This window comes from Melanostigma gelatinosum (genome assembly GCF_949748355.1).
Source record: "Melanostigma gelatinosum genome assembly, chromosome: 15".
Lineage (NCBI taxonomy): Eukaryota > Metazoa > Chordata > Actinopteri > Perciformes > Zoarcidae > Melanostigma > Melanostigma gelatinosum.
Window position 1 is genome coordinate 6,507,305 of NC_136648.1, and position 20,260 is coordinate 6,527,564.

At 44.1% G+C, this 20,260-nt stretch overlaps 1 protein-coding gene across 1 annotated transcript; it reads left to right on the forward strand.

Moving 5' to 3' along the window:
• Positions 1 to 1,014: 1,014 nt before the first annotated feature.
• cables1 (Cdk5 and Abl enzyme substrate 1) lies at positions 1,015 to 19,207 on the forward strand. Its single transcript, XM_079284534.1, has 10 exons — positions 1,015 to 1,675; positions 8,820 to 8,891; positions 9,032 to 9,124; positions 10,250 to 10,327; positions 13,235 to 13,343; positions 14,146 to 14,302; positions 14,425 to 14,528; positions 16,463 to 16,569; positions 16,717 to 16,924; positions 17,539 to 19,207. Exons 1-10 carry the CDS (start codon positions 1,101 to 1,103, stop codon positions 17,677 to 17,679), a joined length of 1,644 nt encoding a protein of 547 aa, XP_079140660.1. The 5' UTR covers positions 1,015 to 1,100; the 3' UTR covers positions 17,680 to 19,207.
• The last annotated feature ends 1,053 nt before the right edge of the window (positions 19,208 to 20,260 follow it).

Below are 20,260 nucleotides of genomic sequence, written 5' to 3' on the forward strand. Positions count from 1 at the left end.
ATAAAATGTAGTTATGGGAGCACTGATTGTGTTGTGGGTCTAATGAAGAAGCTCACATGTGCATTATGTTGCTTACATACATTTTTGTTCCCCCAGTTTAATCTGATCAAGGCAGGGAGTATTTAATGTCAATTTATTTGCCAAATAGTGCAAACAACAAACTCATTTTGTCAAACTAATAAGCAGCATTCCCCACGCGGCTGTTTCCCTTTAATGTTTTACTCAATTCTGTCTTAAAATGAAGATCCATATAGAAGCATATAGGCAACAATACATGAGACATCTTCAATTAAAAGGCAAAAATTGTCCCCCAACCCTGTCTCTCTTGAGCTCTTCGTCAAAACGTGTTGGCCATCCAACGGCATGTGCTCCTGCAGTTGTTGTCACCCAAAAACCACTAGATGTCATATTTAATGGGGTTATGTCGACAGAAAGAAAAAGAAGAAAAAAAACAGCACACGCAATGCATGTCAAGCAGACAGATGGCGCAATTGCTGCAGAAATGCTGACTTGTGCGATTCAAAAAAATGATCTATTTTCTCAAAACAAACAGAGCCAGGCCCCCTTTCTGTCAGCGCACATTGATCATTGTGCACACAAATGCTCCTTCCTTGTGCGGACTGAGGAAGCAGCAAGCGGCTCTTTCGCTTGACTGAAATGTGTAATGCAGAATGCTGTAACGCTTTCCTGCCATTATGTTAAACATTTTTCTTGTAGGAATGTGTTTTTCCAAATTGATGCACAGTGAAACATGTTGCTTGCAGCCTGTTATTGTGCAGGTCAGACCTGTTTCAGAGATACAGTTCTAAGTTGATGTAATTTTGGGCATACCCTGCTGTCAGAGGAGCGAGCTTCAGCAGTCGGGAAAAGGTAGAGAAAAAAACACATGTATTCCTGACAGCCCATTGGTCCAAATTGTCTGTGTGCTGCCACAATACTGCCCACACGTGACCTGCCTGTTTTCACCCAGTTGGACGCGTGTACTTAAAAGACAGGCCACTACCATTCCCCAAACACAAGCAAGCCCGATTAACACAATATATCGATGCCAGCGAGGTGAGATCGTTACAGCGGGGTACTCGGATCACTGGGAGCGGGCCATGGCGGCTGCCACGAGCAGCAACACATCCACGCTACAGATCAAGCACTCCAGCATCGAGCATACGCGGAAACGCATAGACCCGCGGAGGAGGCAAGCGGCGTTGTCCTTTCTCAGCAACATTTCTCTGGACGGGCGACCCGTGCAAGACGATGCAGACGATCAGAACGAGGAGGAGGACTCGCTCGAGGCTAGGACTAGACGGAGCCTGGTTTCTCCGGAGCGCTCGGCGCGCGGGGCGGCTGCCGCAGCCGCAGCCGCTGCCGCTGCCGCTGCTGCTGCTGCTGCTGCGGCGACCACGGCCGCCCAGGCGCTCGCTTTTGCAAACCAGGCTCTCTTCGCCAGCGGTCGGGCCGGTTTCGGGACGGGTCCCGCAGCCGCAGACACGGAGGGCGACGCTTTCGCGCCCTCGACGTTCAGCTCGCCGTTCTCCGCGGTCCCAGCGTCGACTAGAGGGAGGCTGCAGACGTACACTCAGGGAATCCTGCCTGCCGCCTACTCCAGGCAAACCTCGCAGAACTGCAGCCTGGAGGGCGTGCAGATCGCCAACTCTGCGATCGAGCTGCAGCGATCAAGGTAACTGTGTGAGAGCTGCTTGGGAACGTGCTGTACAGTGTGACTTGGTGTGAGGCATGGCGATAAAGGTGCAATCTCGCCTGCGGGATCTGCACAGTCAGGCCGTTAAACTGAACATCGCTGTCATCACAGCAAGCAAAGCAAACTTCACCATGCCCCCCCCCCCCCCCCCCCCCTTGTTGCTTTGCATTCACCACCAGCCTACAGTAGATTATCAGGTCTCTCTCTTTTTCTTTTCACAATTTGGAACATCGGTTATTGAACTTCTGATGCCTTTAAAAGTGTTTGTGTTTTGTTTTTCTCGGGTCAACCGGGGCCCTGAATGAATAAACCCTAGGAACAGTTTATTTTTAAAGTCAACTTGTTTTGGAAAGGTGTTTTCGGTTCTGCAGTCTGCCTGGACGCAGCACCACACAGCAGAAGGATAAAGTTCAGCTGTTTGTTTGTGTACTGCATGCAGGTGGTCCTAGTCTTGTTCTGCAGGGATGGATAGATGCGGGATGATCACAGCTGTGACCTAGTTTCCCCAGAGAGGAGACAGAGAACTCAGCAGCACACCTCAGAAGTTGTTTTTTATTATTATTTTAATTTTTTTACTTAAGCACATGCTCTCTGTCACATTTACTGGACCTCAAATTATTTTTCGTGAATGTCATTCTTGTCACACACCTGCCGTCTCCTCAGCGTGACGTAAACGTCCTGTAACTCTACACCCTCTGTTCAACTGCGTAAACAGGGGCTTGCTGCTCCATGTGGATGTCTTTCAGTTGTCCTCTCTGTCTACTTTGCCTTCACGCTGGCGGCACAAGGAGAGTTCAGATGGTCTAACCTCGCTGGACAGCTGTCGGTAACAGTCGTCTCATGGTTCCCTCGATGTCAGATCCTGCTGTCAAACCCTCTCTGCCCTGCTTTGCATTCAGAGCCCCCCTTTTTACCAAAATCCTCCCCTCACTCTGGTGTCTCTGGCAGACTTCTCAGGAAGCTCTGCTTCACGGGGGAAACACTCAATAGGCATTTAGTTCCCCTTCCTGACCTCGTGGAAATTGTGCTGCCAAACCAACGGCCTCCGAAAGTCTTAATCTGTACTTTATGATCGTGAAAGAAGTCCATTAAATAAGTTGTATAACATAAAGACATTATTCATTTTAAAGTGTGCTATTTATTTTCTGAGAGGCTATTTACAGTTTACTGATGCTCAAAAAACACAGGGAATAAACAAACTATCAGAAACACCTTTTACAATGAAGCCCAATCCATTAACTGGGGCTTCAAATTAAACAGAATTGACGCGAAAAAAATGAAGTTAAGGTTATTTGACAGAACGGTCTCATCACAAAGCTCTTTGAGCTGTTTTTGGAGTTTTCAAGCATATCACACACTCTTCCTCTGCATATGGTGTTTGCCCAGTTGTCATAGGATTAAAGATGTTTATATTTCCATTTTCTTTGACATTTTAGGACCTTCTGTTCATGTTGCCGCAAACGTCGAGCTTGAAAGTTCATTCTCGACCTTTAGAAACGACAGTTCTCGACGCGAGGCCTTTTTATCAGCTGCTCTTGAGCTTCAACCTTTGAGCCAACATAGACCAGAAATCCTCAAAGCGCTTAGAAAAATGGAAATAAAAAAAAAAATCTACAATTCCAATGACGGCTGAGAAAACTCCACCGGCTGAGTAAGATCATGTGACACCATCGAAAGCTCCAGAACAAATACCGAATGGACCTTGTGGTGAGATTGTTCAATCAACTGCTGTTTTCAAGGTCCAGAATGAACTTTCAATCTTAGAATGATAATATCATGGTTCAAACAGGTTTACATGCTGTATATGTAATATACTATATGGAACGATAGTTTCACAAAATTACACCATTTTATAGATTTAAATGCTTCATTTTGGCAGGGCGTTTTATTGATTTATATTTGTACTGCATGTGCTCAATGAAAACATCTTTCAGTGGGACTACAGATGAAAAATAGCCTTTTGGCTAACTGGCACATTTGCAGAAATGTTTTTATTAATGTGCACTGTCCCGTTCAAATAAATAAAATAACAAAAGAAGCCAGTAAATACAGTCTGAAGTCTGACTGTACTCTGCCTTTGGAATGTGCTTGGAGGGTGTCCACAGAAAACGAATTTTAACGTTGGAAAGTAAGCAACCTGTTGACGGAGCGCGGCCATATTCCTGCGGCGCGCAGACAGACGAGCGCTCTGCACAGTGCCTGGTTTGTGTTCTGAGGTCAGCTGGTGGAAACGTGTCCAGAGGTCCCTGGCTGGGACAGGCAGGATGCCCAGGCTTTCTGAGAAGCAGCCTGGCTCTGCGCTCCGTCCTCCACTTCCTCTCCCAGAGGCATCAGAGACGCACTCTCCCCTCAGACGTTCAGCTTTCAGTCCTGCTCCCATTCAGGAAGTCGCAGAGAGCCTCTGATGTGCTGCCAATGACCGACTTTCTAAGGCCAAAGCTGCTTCAGACCGTATCCTCATCAGAATCCAATGCATGAAAATGATGGCTGATTTCATATCCAGCCTTCCTTCCATTCCTCAGCCTTTATCCGTCATGAATCAGCACGCTAAGAGCTGCAGCTTTAAATATAGCATATTACCATCTGGCCTTGTCTGCCTAAGGGGGGTAGAGCTATTTTCATTTCATCCTCTCCCCCCATAAAACACATCCAGGTGTTTTCACGTCCTCTTTTTTTTTTTTTTGTTACATTCCCAACATCATTAGGCACTGCCGAATGGTTCATGTTCTTAACTGTATTTTTACAAGAGTTTTTTTTAACATGAGGCAGCAGAAGTTGTGGCTGGAAAACCAGCAGCAGCAAGTCATTACACTGGCCCGGTGGAGTTTTGTGTGATCGGGTCACATACTTCTGGTTATGAGGTTGATTGTTGTATGCTGAGGTCATGCGTGGCATAATCACAGGATTATATAAGAATGCTTCATTTTCCTTCTCAGTGTCTGAGCTGTCAGCTAACACTCCAAAAAAAAAAAGCCGTTAAGATTTGACTGAGAAACCCACTTCAAGTATAAGACGTGGTAACAAGGGTCAGCGTGTGCTTTTCTTTGTGCACTTATAAGTTGAATCTGGGAGTTAAGTTTCCACATCATGCGTTGCTGTGTTCCTCACCCTGAACAGCTCCCAAGAACAATTCTATTTGTCTTTCTGTTTCTTTAAACTAAGCATCCTGTTTGTACTCCCAGTGTGTTTGAGGATCAGAGAGGCTGAACTGTTCTGACTGGATTTCTTTTTTTTTCCCCCATCAGAATAATCACATTTGCGATTTGCCTTTGCTGTATTTGTGTGAAGAAACCCAGAACATGACATTTATTTCCACTCGGCGACTCTCCGGCAAAATGGAAGACTGTGTCCTGTGGCGAGCTGCCAACAGGGCGTACGTGTGAAACTGGTTCATCTCCGCATCTAAATAGTCCACTTGAGTTTTATAGCATCGCTGCATGGCACTGCTGGGCAGGTTTATCAATCGCCTTTTTGGAAACGGTTTCATTGCAGCAGGATGGCATTGTGTTTGCAGTAGAAAACATATTAATGGTACCTGGATTGCATTCATCAAACATGCCTAAATAAAATCACTCGAGGCAACGATAGCAGCGACTGTGTCGGGGATGCTGAGGGATGCTTGTTGTTGCCCCTCTGCCACTGATTTATACTGAGGTTTCTTTGACGCTTTTGGCCCGGCCTTGTTAATGTCAAACCCGGTAAAGACTGTTCCTCTAACTGCAGTTGGTAGGAGTGGTGAATGAGTGGCCGACCCACTGTTATTGTTTCCAGGATTTGTAGCGGCCTGTAAAACGTCTTTTGCATTAAAAACATGTCCTGCTGGTGCCGTCGACCTCCAGGTCCTTGGATCCGATCAAAGTCCTCACAGTTCAGCCGTTGTCCTCGTGAACTGGGAACGTTCCCTTGGGGCCCCGCTAGTGAATGAGTTTTTAGGATCGGTAACAATTCACTGAGATTTTGGACTGGAATAACGGCAAAACCTCACACAGAATGGAGAGCGATGGCTGCAATAAGAGGTGATGTCTTCCATGGCACAGATTGCGGACACAGTGGAACACTCTTTGCAGAGTTAAGAGGACATGTTTGGATTATTCGGCCTGTCCTAAAGCAAAAGTCACGCCTGTATGCACATTGAGTGCTATTGGTCGCCGTAAACGACGTGACAAAATCGACCGTACATTCCTCGTTTCCTGCAAAAATCCAGCCACATCAGCATCAGCAGTCGAAGTTAATGAAATCAAGCTTCCAACGTTGCAAGCTGTTTAGTACGAAATCCCATCTTTTTGCTTTGGCATAGGCTGAAGTTGACCATGCATTTTTTGTTGTTGCTGCGTAGGGTAATACATGTGGATGGACATGTTCGTATGGACAGGAAGAATGATTACAGCACACAATGTGCACGTCGTATGAGTCATATATTAAGAGGTGACAAATCTAAACCTTTGGGCTCAACAAGCTGAAAACACACACTATTATTATCTTATAACATTGTGTTGGCAAACAGCTCCCTACACATCCAGCTGACAGAGAAACATGAGCATCCAGTTGTAGTCGTGGCCACCTGGTGAATGCAAGTCAAATATTCACTCTCTTTAGCTCTGTTATGGTCTCGACCACCTCCTGAGAACAGTATCTGGCTCATTGGGTGATGAAATGCTCCGTTCAAGATGCTAATTATTTTTCCTGTTGTTTCATGCTCGGCTGCTCGCGTTCACTGGGGCTGTCCGTTTTTTAAACAGCTGCCTTGTTGCATCCAGTGAGAGGGCACCGAAACAGTAAAGTTGTCGGCCCTAAAACCAAAAATAGAAGCTGAACAGTTTTAAAGCGCTCTGCAGTGTCGTTTAACGATTCCCTGTCGGTTCCATGCTACATGCCATACCGCTCACATTACACATCAATCCTTTCATCCATCTACAAAAATATCCATGAGTGCAGCTTTAAGTTCAGCCTTCCGTTAGAAACTCAAACTTTTATTCCGTTTTGGATGAAAGAGTCAGATGAGGTCATTTCTACATTCTCGGTAGTTAAGGACAGCAATATGATTCACGCCAGTGTCCCATTTCAGCTCTTAATCTATCAACATATGGAAGCATGACAACATGGAAATGTTTTCTTATGACCTAAGATGTTCGAAAAGCTTCATTTAATGTTGAGTAGTTTGAAGGATGAAGTGATGCGCCATCATGAGAAAGATGTAAGTCCACTTAGACTGTCCAGTCTCAGATCTTTATCCAGCCAATCTCTCTCCTCCATCAGAAGGATGATGTAACACCGACTATAAATCACATGACCACACATGAGCCACTTGTCTGACCACCAGGCAGCGGTCACGCCCCTTCATAACAACCATGTCAGCTGTCCGTCGTTCCACTTAGGACGAAAATAATGTGCTGTTCTTTATGCTCTTTAGCAGAGTGTTTCATTCTCCTCCTCCCCAGTTTATGATCGTTGGGGTCATAACGTACAGTGCAGAATGTTAGCCAGTATAATGGCTCTCGGTTTCTTGTCCGGGTCCTCGTGCACACACTCGTCTCAGCCCGTCTCCTCGGGCATACACTGTTCACTCGGCCTGTCTCTGTTTAAACCCTGCGACATCCTCAAGGACACGGTCATCTTTTGTTAATTTGTCCTCGTGCTCTGTCGTTCATTAACCAGCCTCTCTGATTAACGCTCCGTCGCCCCCTTTTTTGAAATGTTCAGTGAAGAAGGGGTGGGTCAGGGCAAGCTTGTTTAACTGCTGCCGGCTCTACAGCATGACAATGTGAAAAGAATTACGTGGTCCAAGATTAAAGTCATGATGCATGGTGTGAACAGACATTTGTTTGCAGTCTTACTTGGCTTTGCCGACTCTGCTTCTGCAGATTTATTGATGGACCCCTTTTTGGAGGATGCGTCACGTTTTAGTTATTTCACCACTAATGTGTTAATTTCCAGCACTTTATAAAGCAGATTAATGATGTTGGATTATGTTGTTATCGTGGCGCTAAACATACAATTGCAATCAAATTTTGGAACAGCTCACGCATACTTGGCTATCACACGAGGGGTTTGTTTCTTAAACTGGCAGCCGATCGTATGAAAGTGGTCCAGCAGAATTAGCCTGTTGAGTCGTGCAACCAAAGTGTAAAATAAAGGCCATCTGTGACAAAATGTGTTACACACAAAGAGCTTGCCGAGCCAGCTCGTTATCCTCTTAGCGGCTCTGATCCTGGAAACTTCTCTGTGATGTGCGCCAGATCGAGGAGCGATCATTGACCACACAGTGGTGTTGATGGATGACCATAACTCGACCGCCCAAGACTTGTTTTTGTAAATGAACCACGCGGAACAGACGCAGACGGGTGATGATTTCACACCAGTGTTTGACCTTTTGCTCCGAGGCCTCGGTGACCACAGTCGTATTTAGTTTCATGGCTTTGTATCGAACCTAAATGCTTTTTGAATTGTGAATCAAATGCGTCTGACATTGAATGTCAAAAAGTGTAGAGTATCGAAAGTTGCCATTGTCTGCATGGTCAAACTCTTCGGTTATTTCTTTGATAAAATCTTTGTCTAAATCTAGAAACTTTTCCAACTTTAGAAAACATTTTCTTGAAGAAAAAACTCTGTTGCAGAGTGGTTTTACACATTTTGTTAATATTGCCTCTAGTCCTAACACGAAGGCATTGTAACTAAAACTTGTGTATGATTTGGCACACATTTTCAAAAGATACCAACAAATAGTGTATTGTTGGCTTTACCCACTTATTGACTCATTGATTTACACAAAGTAGGTAAATGGAGATGTGGTTTGAAAGTCTGAATGCTGATGCATCGGTTTTATTCTAAAAGCTAGACTCACCTCAGCTTGTGAGGAAAATGGATTGATTTTAGTGCCCGCTCTTGCCATTCTAGGTATTGCTGCACTGTGGAATTGGCTTTGATTTAGTGTTGTACCTTTTAATCAAATTGCTTTGCAGGACTATTTGTCCATGTGTTTGATCACAACGAGGATTATATATATCCTTATTTTGCCAGAGTTAGTTCTCCTCGAAGCTGTTTTGCAGAGGGCCGGTTGGTCCTGTGTTTGGTACGATGATGCCTCTTCACGTCTTCTAACTTTCGTCTCTGTCTGTCTTTCCAGACGGAGACTCATCTCTCAGCGCTCTTCGCTTGAAACGCTAGAGGACATTGAGGAGAATGCTCCTCTACGCAGGTAGCGAACTGCACTGAAATACCGGTCACGTTGTCTAATGCACTGTATATACGATTCTGAGACACTCGGTGTGACGCGTCCCACTGGGATTCTCCGTTTGTTCAGGTACTGATGTTTTGTGTTTTTGTTTTACATTGTAGATGCCGAACCCTATCGGGTTCCCCCCGACCAAAGAGCTTCAAGAAGATCCACTTCATAAAGAACATGAGGCAACATGATATTCGTAATGGAAGGTATGAAGGCAAACAACACCACCCATTAGTCAATACAAGTCCTCTGTGGATAATGGCAGGCTGCCCCAGTCAATGAACTGCAGTGTGGATGTTTTACAAGCCGCATCGTAAGCAGACCTGGCCCACTCACTGCATGTCATTCTGACTCATCAATTAAATGTAATCGATTGACAATCCTTTCCATCTCACACGGAGCACAATCTGATTTGGTTTCATTTTAATCTTCAGTTGATCACTGTTAAATCATTTTGGAATCACACCATGAAATCACTGCAAAAAGCGAAATCACATATTGTATCACAGTGCACATCAGCATGTATGCAGCGCACAAGTCCCGAAACATAGAACAATAATGGTTACTGTTGATGTGCTGCAGGATGTAAACAAAGGAAAATATGGTTGTTTCAATCTAGGCCAGAAGTCCCAGGAAGTATTCACCGCTCTGGGGATTCTCACCACGATCAAAGTCACATTCTTTGGATTTGAAATCGAATTGAGTCAGCTGTTTTTCAGGGCATTCTGTGATGGAAGTGTAGTTCTGGTGCTTTCTTAGAAAATCATTTTCCAGTTGAGTTGTGCAGATGCTAGTGCAGTATCTCTTTGTTTAGACAACCAGTGCACCATCTTGATTCATTGATCCTGTTAAATTGGGACTCCTAATCGGTCAAGCTGGCCTTCCTATATATGCACGTCCATATCTGACGTGGAATAACCGTGAGCTGGATGTTTCCACGCGACTAGGAACTGCTTCTTGATCAACAGATGCTGAAACACGTGACTCGCGTGTCGTTTGTATCTGACGTTGATTGTGGTCCAAGTAGTCCGATTCATTAAGCGTCTGAGAGTTGCAGCTGCTGAAAGAAGCGTTACTTTAAGTATTCTTCCCGATGTGCTGCTGACTCTGGTCACGCGTGCATGTTTTTACACACATAATAGGACATTTGTTCTAAAATTAGAAAATGTGAAGTTACCTTATTAAACAAATGCATCAACCCCCTGACTACATGCTACAATACCACAAAACAACACACACTTCACACAGTTTCATCTCATTCTCTCCAACTTTAACCTGTGGATCTTGTCAGATAGATATTGATTAGCTTGTTTCCGTTTCTGTTTTCATAGGATAGTCCTTATCAGTGGCAGAAGATCCTTCTATAGTGTATTTTCTGTCCTGCCCTATCGAGATTGTAGCCAAGCAGGGTATGTATCCTACAGCATGCCGAACTTATTAACCTCCAGCCTGTGCTCCCTCTTTCCCTTTGTTTTCTCATCGCTCTTTTCCTGTGGATGTCCTCTCCTCTGACTGGTGCATACATTGCTACGGGCTGGTTTTGGTGAATGCATTTTTACCGTTACGGTTTGATAAATGAAAAGGCAGTGGGCTGAAATGGGCTTAAAAGGATTAATTTCGTCAGTTGTTGCCCAGTGCTTGTTGCTTGTATTGCTTTTTTTCCATAATGGCTCCCGTGGCTTCTAGCCACTCTTCCTTTTTGTTCAAATCAACCCGTTTTTGTCTGTTGCAACTGTCGCTGGCTTTTTAGCATTTAAGTCTCACTTCTTTATTTTTCCTGTTCCAGATTTAGAATCTTGAGCTCTTCATTTATTTCATGTGTTGTCCACTGGTTGAATTATCCACAATACTGCACACAGTCATGACCGTTTGTAATAAACCGTTTTTGTTTAATCTTAGCCTTGTTTAAAAGTTTACCTCTCTTGGTGGTAGAAGGAAAAACATTTCTGGCTTATCTGTAGACGACGCTTGGTTCCATGTAATGGGAACCCACCTGGCTTCCATGGGGATAGCTCCGGTACAGCCTAGGTTCTGACGAGTCACATGAAACGGTGTGTTTTGGAGGAAGTGAAAGAGAAACGGGGGAAAGATAAGCGCCAGAGAATACAATGCACAGAAATAAAAGCTTCACACCGGGGCTGAGTGAAGACTAAGAGCATAAAGGCTCAATCCGTTCGGGGAATTTCCAAAGCCAGCCAATCAGTTTAAGGTCGAGGGTTAATAAACCCCCAGGGACATCCAATTTGACCGCTCATTGCTGCTAATTGACAGTTTTCTGTTCGACTTTGGTTTACGAGTGTTGTAACTGCAAAACAACATTTTATTAGACGACCGGGCCCCAAAAGGCTGATTTCTGTTCTCCTCTCTCTCTCTTTCTTTATGATTACATGTAACTACCGCCCCATGAACAAAATTGCCAGATTTTGCAGTGCAGCCTTGGGATGGTCCCAAAAACAAAAATGGGAACAGAACATGAAGACTCTTTATTTGTACCGAATAAACAAAGAGATATAACATGTTATTTTGTTAAACCTTAAGTTTGGACAGAACCAGGCTTGTCTGTTTCCTCCTACTTCGAGTCTTCATGCTAAGCTAAGCTAACAGACTGCAGCCACATATTTAGCGTACTGACGAGGAGAGTGGTGAGTATTCATCTTCTCATCGAACTGTCGATGAAAAAGCAAAAAAGGTGCAGTTTTTTCTTTCAAAATGTCAAACTATTCCAGTGAGAAACTTTGCAGACCAACAGACTATTTGATTGGACATCTGTTTATGGGGCGTCACTGTCTCGTGACACCGAGATGGTTCTGGGTTCAAACCCCGCTGGGGTCAACTGTGGCTTTTCTTTGCAGACTTTGCATGTTCTCCCTGTGTTTGCATGGGCTTCCCCATATGCTTCAGTTTCTCCGACCCTAAAAGATATGCATGTTGGGTAAGGCTCCTGGCATTGCATTGTGGTCGCAGTTGGCCTCCGGGGTAAAAAGTTAGATTGGTTAAATGCAGAGGAAATAGCCTCACTGGGGTTGATAAAGTATTATTTATTGATGCTCATGGGTTTAGCGTAATAGGTGAAGCTCAGGCATGACCGCAGGGGAATATTATTAAAAGCCAACTTTAAACAGTTTGTATGAGTTGGTAGTAAAGTAGCCAGCCAGGGTCAAGATGTTTTTAGTCATGTTAATATTTATGCTTCGTGTGCTTGATGCTTTATTTGGCAGGGCATGGTGAGCACTTATAACACTACTAACATACAGATGTTTGACGCCAGTGGTTCCTGTCCATGCATGTTACAAAGCAATGTCAGCTTTTCTTGTATTTTTCCTTTCATTTCTCCTTAGTCTCAGCAGACTAAAGCGCAACAGTTTCTTTTCTGGATTGCTTCTTAGAAAAGCTCTTTCCCTAGAAAGCTTTCCGTCTCGGGTGTTTTTCCCTTCTTTTTTTTTTTTTTTTTTAATCTCCACTGCTCTGTGAGACGTCTGCTGCCTGGGGACCTCCATGTCTATGATGCATCCATCGACAACGTGTCCTGTTTGCCAAATAACACGGTTTACATTATATCAGATTGGCCCCACATGTCATCAAAACACTGGGAGAGTCATGTGAAGGCCGACTGTCATTTATTCCATTTATCTGGGCACCGTTTTAATCCGAAAGCATGACTGAGCTAGGGGAAGATAAGGGCGGAGTAGAAAAACAAGACTAGTGTTACGATTTAATGTCTGCTGACATTCTGAAATCCAACCACAATGTAAATATTGTGCTAAAATAAGGCTGAAGTTAAGATTACACAAGTGTAAGTGGATATTTGGCTGCCTTTTGTCTTCTTGCTTTGACATTAATCTTAAACTTCTGGAAAGAATTTGAGTCTTCAGCTTGCCATAACCTCAAACCTTAAATACAGACTGGCCGATACAAAATGTGTGCAGTCGGTTGCTCTCCACCGTTTGCTCCGCTGACACACTTTAGCAGTTTCCCACTTCAGAAGAACATTTGACCTCCTGCAAGTCTCCCACAGCAGTATGGCATTTCAGCACTTGATTCTGAAGAGGCCGGCCTGCCAGAAAGAAGCTGCACTCGCACTCCAGCCGTCCTCCCAAGACTGCTCTTTTATTTCTGATTGTCCTCAGATGCACCCAAAGATGCAGGCAATGACCGACACTAGACCGGCCGAGTGCAGGGTCGATTCAGGGCTGTGAGGTAGAGCTGAGGTGAGCTAGAACAGGCCGACGCAAGAAGGTTAAGGGATGGGAGTAAAAAAGAAGCTGTAGGAAGGTTTGTGTGTACGGTGAAAGCTCTAAAGGTCTTGCGTTCATTAGGGATGTCAAGCTGGAAGGAGGAGGGCGTCAGCGGCACCCGTCAGGAGGCGTCAGTGCCAAGGAGATGGTGATCGGGCTGGAGGGAGTGGAGTTGGGAGCTGATGGAAAGGTGAGATGGCAGCAGAAATGCGCTGTGTGGAGAGGGGGGATATCGTCATCTTTTAAGTATTTATAATTAAATGAATATAAGACGATACACTAACGATTTAAAAAAATGTTTGAAGAAAATTCACACACAATTACCAAAACAAATTGTACATTCGTGCTCATTTTGAACAGTTTGAAAAATGTATAATTTATAGAATGTTTTTGTCTCCCAGACTAGCTTAAAGTTACTCTCTTTTAATGTGCAAGATGTTTGCCGTCGCTTCATAAACATTCCAAAAGTGGCAGCTAATGGTATAGCAGCTACGTCATAAACTTTCACAGTATTTTCTCGTTCACGTGAGTCAAATCTGTGTCCGCTCAACACATTTGCTCAATCACAGCTTGAAGGAAAATTAGACGGCTCATCAAATGTATCGTTGCTTGCGACTGCAGAACATGGAGTGGTACGAAGCTAGCTAAACATTGCACTGGGTTTTTGATCAATTAAGAATATTTACATGTTTCATATGTAATAAATCAACATATTTGAACCAGGCAATGGGCTTTTTTTCTTAGATTGATGACATTGTTAAAAGCTGCAGTCCATTTAGGAAAGTAAGTTCCAGGCTCCTGTTCTGTGCATGCTGACTCACTGCTGTGATATACTGGCACACCCTTAAGATTATTGGTAACTTGCCTTTTCCTGCTTTGACAAGCAGGTGAAAACAATACATCATACCTGTTCAACCTGTTAGATTAATGGAAAGCACAACTTTGTTCAGGCTATTATGAAACGGCCATTATAACGACACCTGTGTCTGCAGACGGTGTCCTACACCCAGTTCCTGTATCCCACCAACGTGCTGGGCGGTCGAAGAAACACCATCGACTCAACCTCGTCCTTCTCTCAGTCTCGCAACGCCAGCCATAGAAGCCTCAGTTTGGGCCGAGCCAACAGCAACCAGAGCAGCACGGACACGGGTCAGTCGACTGCCAACGTGTGCTTCCCTTCTTTTCCTTCCTCCAGTGCGTGTTCTTATTTGGAAAAAGGTAGTGTTAACGTCTAGCTTAAACTCTGTTGTTGTTGTTTGTGTCCGTGGCAGGGAATGATTTGGGGGACTTCCGCGATTACGACCCCAATCTGCTGGATGACCCGCAGTGGCCTTGTGGAAAACACAAGAGAGTCCTCACCTTCCCCTCCTACATGGTGAGAAACGCATCATGAATACCAACAACAGCAAAATGCAGCCATGTCTTTGAACCACCTATGTTTTGACATGGTTTGTTGAAATGTCCGATAATATCTCACTGTTGATGCTTTTCCTTTGTTTTCAATGGTTATTTTTGTCATTATGGGCCTTTTGTGCTCAGTTTTTCCACCACAACCAAGAACAATAACGCACCTTGACAGTTTGTTTCTTCAAAAAATCGTTCTGTTTTTGAAAAGGTGCCAGGAGGATGTTTCAGAAGGTTTTAATCAGCAAGGCCACCGGCCCAGACTCTCTCCCAAGTTCTGGGACCTGAATGAATCCACGTCATTTATCTCAGCATCGTGGGCAGGAGCTATTAAGTTGCAACAGTTAGTGTCGTGTTTTCGTCCCAGCACTAACCCCTCTCTTACTTTCCCAGAAAAGAGCAGATGCGTCATCGTGTTTAGAAAAATATAAATAAAACCTGACTCGACTCCCACCGCGTTCTTTCCCGGGCACTGTTTCTGTTACGGAGACCGGCAGAATACACAACAACGAATGACTGAAATGTAAAGTCAAAGCCGGGCGATGTGTTTTGTTGTGGGTTTTTGGTTTGTTTTGTTCTCTTCCTCCAATTACAAAACCCAGCATCTCACAACAATGGCCTTTGTGTTTACACTACAGGACTGGAACCAGTAAATTCTCATGATTTCACAGATTGAACACAGGCTATTTAGAAGACGTGACTCTTAAGCAACAACTTTCAAGCTGAGGATAATTATAGTTTTTGTACTCTGCACGCAATTTAGGAAACATGTGTGACCTAGAACACCATGAATAGCATGTTGAATGTGGTTGGTTGAGGAGCTTGTTGATTTGTGTAATGGCATCCTCACGGTAAAAACATGTAATAATGAAATGTTTTTATCTGGTGACATGAGTTCTGTTACGCAAAGTCGGTGCCGTTCTGCTTTATGTTAACTTCTCGGTGCTGAGATCATCAATGAGCATTCGTTCTCCTTCATGGTTCATGATCAGCGACGTGTTCAGTGTGAATGCCATTATTCATACTCATAGACATGCCTGCAATACCACGCATGCATTTTGAGAGTCGTCCTTATGTGTGTATTGCATTGTGTGTCCTTAATCGCTTCAACTCAGTGGACACTTTGCGATCGAATAATTCCAATTTGTTTTGTAACTTCAGTGTTATTTTTGTACATTTGCCATCACTTCTGTCCGCTAGGAAAACACTGTTTACCGTAACAGAGGAGCGACGAACGATTCATCTTATTCTTGATCAATCTGAAGATTATTTTCTTGATTATTGGTTTCATCGTGAAATTTCAAAAACTATACATTTTCTAGAGCCCAAGGTGAAATCCTCAAGTAGCGCTGACCACCAGTCCAGAACCCAAAGTATTTTATCTCCTGGAGTAGTTGCTAAAACAGCAGCGCACTGTAGTTGTTAGCTAGCATTACTCAAACGGGGGTAAACAATGACGTTAAGTACGGTTGGTCATCGGCTGATTGATGCGTCATTCTGCTGCTGTAAGCACACAAATGTGTACGACTCAAAATAACCACAGTGGGTGTGTTCATTGGGGTGAAGGAACAAGTCACCCAGTGTGGCTCATTGGAGTTTTTAACAGTGTTTGGACAACAATGGCGCTCTGTGGCACAGAAGAATAAGATGCATCGGGCTTCGGATGCACACAGTGGGGTTTGTGTGTCAGTTGGATCAATTCATTGCTATTTCTGGTCTTTTCGTGGCATTTCTTGACAATAGGGAAAGATAAAGAATACAACCAGACCTATCCTTCAAGTGACACGACAAACAACCGCCATCGGTAACGCCGTGGAATCCAACACCAGTGTGCGAGGATCCAGTCACGCTGCCCGGTGCTGAAAGTCTGGTCATTTTGACACCGTCTCTGGTTTTCCTTTTCAGACGACGGTCATTGAATACGTCAAACCCTCTGACCTGAAGAAGGACATGAACGAAACCTTCAAGGAGAAATTCCCCCACATAAGGCTAACACTAAGCAAGATTAGGAGGTACGCCGGACAGACGTGTATAGACTGTCATATTAAGCATGATGAGACAGATGATTTCACTTTACCGTGACCTGTTTTTCTTTTCTTTAACACCAACGTATGTATGGATCCCTTTCTCTTCCTCTTCTTCTTCCCGCCTCCCTGCAGTTTGAAAAGGGAGATGAAAAAGTTGGCCCAGGATGAATGTTGCTACGAGGAGCCGACAGTGGCCATGGCGTTCGTCTACTTTGAAAAACTCGTGCTTCAAGGCAAACTGAACAAGCAGAATCGCAAACTCTGCACTGGAGCTTGTGTCCTTCTGGCGGCCAAGATTGGCGGCGATCTCAAGAAACACGAGGTCAAGCTCCTGATAGACGTAAGTCGCCCTCACTCGCACCTCCGAAAATCTGAACGTCAATGCCTCTTTCATGCGTCGATGATAATTTGTGTGCTCGCGTCGCAACCAGATTCAATTGTGAGATCACTCGACTCAAAGTCAACAAATCACACGCGGTGAAGACTGTGGATTCTTCTGACTAACAAGGAAATGGATTCCAGAGGGACAGACAAAGCCGCCGACAATGTATCAGAGTTTGAAGTCTTAAGCAACACCAGAGCTAACTCTGATGACATCATGAGGGTTAGAACGCTCTCTAGAATAGAGTTGCAAACTTTCCCCCGTCGATCTAGATTTCTGTAGAACTGCAAAAAAACTCTAAAACTAATTTATTACAGTCTATCTGTCACATTCTAACATTTCACCTACCAGTCTCTAGTTGACCTGTAGATTATGGTGAACGCATCAACAGCAGGTTTGTCAAACATCCAATCACTCATCTCCTCTTGTCCAAATCTCCTCCTGTGCCAATCCTTTACGAAATGCTGGTTTAAAAATAGCCGGTCTAATGAGAAGCGATGAGCAATGCAGGATCGCACATATCTATTATTTCATATGAACCATCTCTTTTTATTTTATTTTTTTTGTGGCAGAAACTGGAAGAGAGGTTCAGAGTGAACCGCAGAGAGCTGATCGCCTTTGAGTTCCCGGTCCTGGTGGCGTTAGAGTTCAACCTGCACCTGCCAGAACACGAGGTGATGCCCCACTACAGACGCCTCCTGCAGACCTCCTAGCATTAGTGACCCATTAGGAGGACGGCCACCAGGTTCTCCTTCTGATCCTCTGCTTCCCCGCGGTATCCATCCTTCCACCTCTCTCCTCGTCCCCCCCCCGTCTGACAGCCCTAAGGTACTGCCGGTCTCTCAACTACAGCCGACAACACTCAGACCGGAAATCAGCCAAAGGGAACACGCATTTCTACAACTTTCCTCCATTGTTTGACTTCTACATTCATCATCACTACACAGACTTCTGGGGGAAAAAAAAAAAAAAAGGGTTGAACCGTCTGCAAACAGGTTGTTTTTCTAGTTTGCATGTTCTTACGTCTTCATCTTCACTTTGTACATTTCGCAGCTCTCTTGTTGATTAAGAGAGCTCTTTTTGTTTGAATCTGACGGTGAACTTTTTTATCTCAGTTAAAGCAACCAACGATTGTAACATTTGTATCATCTCTTTTCATTAATCTCTCTTTTATACAATCTGATATGATTGGTTGCCGCCGAACCTGCATACAATTCCTCAGAGTGACTCATCTTTCCCTAAGTCGTCATCTTAAAAGTGCACTTTTTGATTATTGTGAGACATGTTTTCAGAGTTTCAATAAGCTAACCCTGGAAAAATAAGCTGTGTTCATAAACACCACAATCATTTGAATGGACCGTTTGAATTTTCTCTCTTCACAGTTTCTAGCCACAACTAATCCGCATGAAAAGTATTGATTGTTTGCATACAGGTGCTTGCAGACAAAATGGGACTTCCTATTTTCACTGAAGTATTCCATTCATTTTCTACCAGTCTAATGCTTGCTATGGATCTACAGCGACCAGACCCACTTTTATTAATGTCACATTTCCTGTGCTCTATGTTAGAGTGTACTGCTCGCACATTTACGGTGCTGTAACGGGGTCAGGGAGGGAGTTGAAGAGGTGTTTGAGTGCCAAGATGCCATTAAACCGTGATCAGGATCAGCAGCAGGGTGCTCTAGTGTTGAGGGGAAGTGTCTTTCGCCTGGAGGGTGAGGACTAAGACCCTGTCCCGTCAGGCTTCAGGGACACTTTATCTGACCTGACCTCTGACCTCTAAGGAGAAGTCAAATCTAAACGAGATCCCAACAGGGATCAATGACGGATCAAACATTTGCATGCAACTTGAATCAGCATTTGTTGACTTGAAAGCTAAGTTGTTTGAAAGGAAACCAACAAAACAAAATTTGAAAAATGACAACCAGCGTGACCAATTTCAAAAATACCGTTCCGTCATTTGGCATGTATGTATCTGATGTATCTCAACTTGATTTTATTTTTTTGTTTTATTATCTTGAAATTGTCTCACACAATACAGTATTGAGAGAGAAAAAAGGGTATTTAATGCTGCTCCAAGTATTAATGATATTTTAGCTGAAATGATCACAACATTAAACCAAATTGTGCTGATTTTAAGGTGAAAAAATACTGAACTTGTTTCTGTTTGCAAGCCCAAAGATTCCGCTAAAAGATGCACACTGGAGACTCATTACCTGTGTATGTCTGTAAATAAATTGCTTTGCTTGTTCAATCAAAACGAGACTCTGACATGTTTTTGCTTCACCTGATGTAGCGTGTATTATTGAGTGGATGGAAACCACTCTCTCTGCCTCAATTCACGCCTTCCCGGATGCACTGAGCCTCTAAAATTCACCTTTAGTTTGGCGCCAATGTAACTTAACACCAGGTTGAAAAGCAGTGTTTTGCTGCTCTCTCTGGTGGAAAGTTTAAAGCCTGTTTTGTTTTTTTGGTGTTCGTTGCACCTGAAACTCACACCCAACAGTGACGTCACACGGTCCTGGAGTACGCCTGTGCATCACCGTAGATGCATATTAATGGCAGAGCAACGATTAAAGTTGTCAACATGTTCTGAACCATCACGGGCAGCATTTCACCTTTACGACTGAGTCCATACAACCTCAATTCAGTCATCAGTTATATATATATATATATATATATACACAAATAAAAAAACCTTTTATAATCTTCACGTGTGACATCGACCTGTAGTTAGCGTCAGCCATCTTTGTGTTTACTCTCTCACTAACCGGGGGCTGTATGATCCATGTCCGTTTTGATAGTTTGTTTAATGAATTCAATCCAAAGTGGCAGACTTGAGAAAGCGATTTGTATTTTCATTTCGTCTTCCCCACCACCAGGAGTCTACTTCACTGGGAGGCCAAGTAGACTCCTGGTTGTTGGAAACTTGTCCCCCGAGACTACAGCCTGGTCAGGATTATGAATCCTCTGTCTTGCAAAATGCACAACTCATATTTCAAACTGTTATGACTCATTGTTTCAATACAGTAAATCAGGTGTGACCCCAGAAGTGTTGACGATAGAACTGGACTGCACCTGTTGCTCTGATGCAATCTGAGCGGTCGGTTTCTCATCGAGAGGGGACTCTCCCGACACACATCCAACATAAACAAGGCCCACAGTCACACCGGTCTCGTGCTGCCATCACAACAAACAGAACAGGGTCGAGTGTGGACACATGGCATACGTGGCTTAGTCCCCTCCATTGACGGCCTAATTCCCCCTGCACCGCCTCATAAAGGGGTCCATTGAC

Excerpts from the sequence above, each read along its gene's own strand:
- cables1 (XM_079284534.1), top strand. The coding sequence starts at position 1,101 with ATGGCGGCTGCCACGAGCAGCAACACATCCACGCTACAGATCAAGCAC. Across the intron at positions 13,344-14,145 it reads AGTTGGGAGCTGATGGAAAG|ACGGTGTCCTACACCCAGTT; the intron begins GTGAGATGGCAG and ends CTGTGTCTGCAG. Across the intron at positions 16,925-17,538 it reads AGGTCAAGCTCCTGATAGAC|AAACTGGAAGAGAGGTTCAG; the intron begins GTAAGTCGCCCT and ends TTTTTGTGGCAG.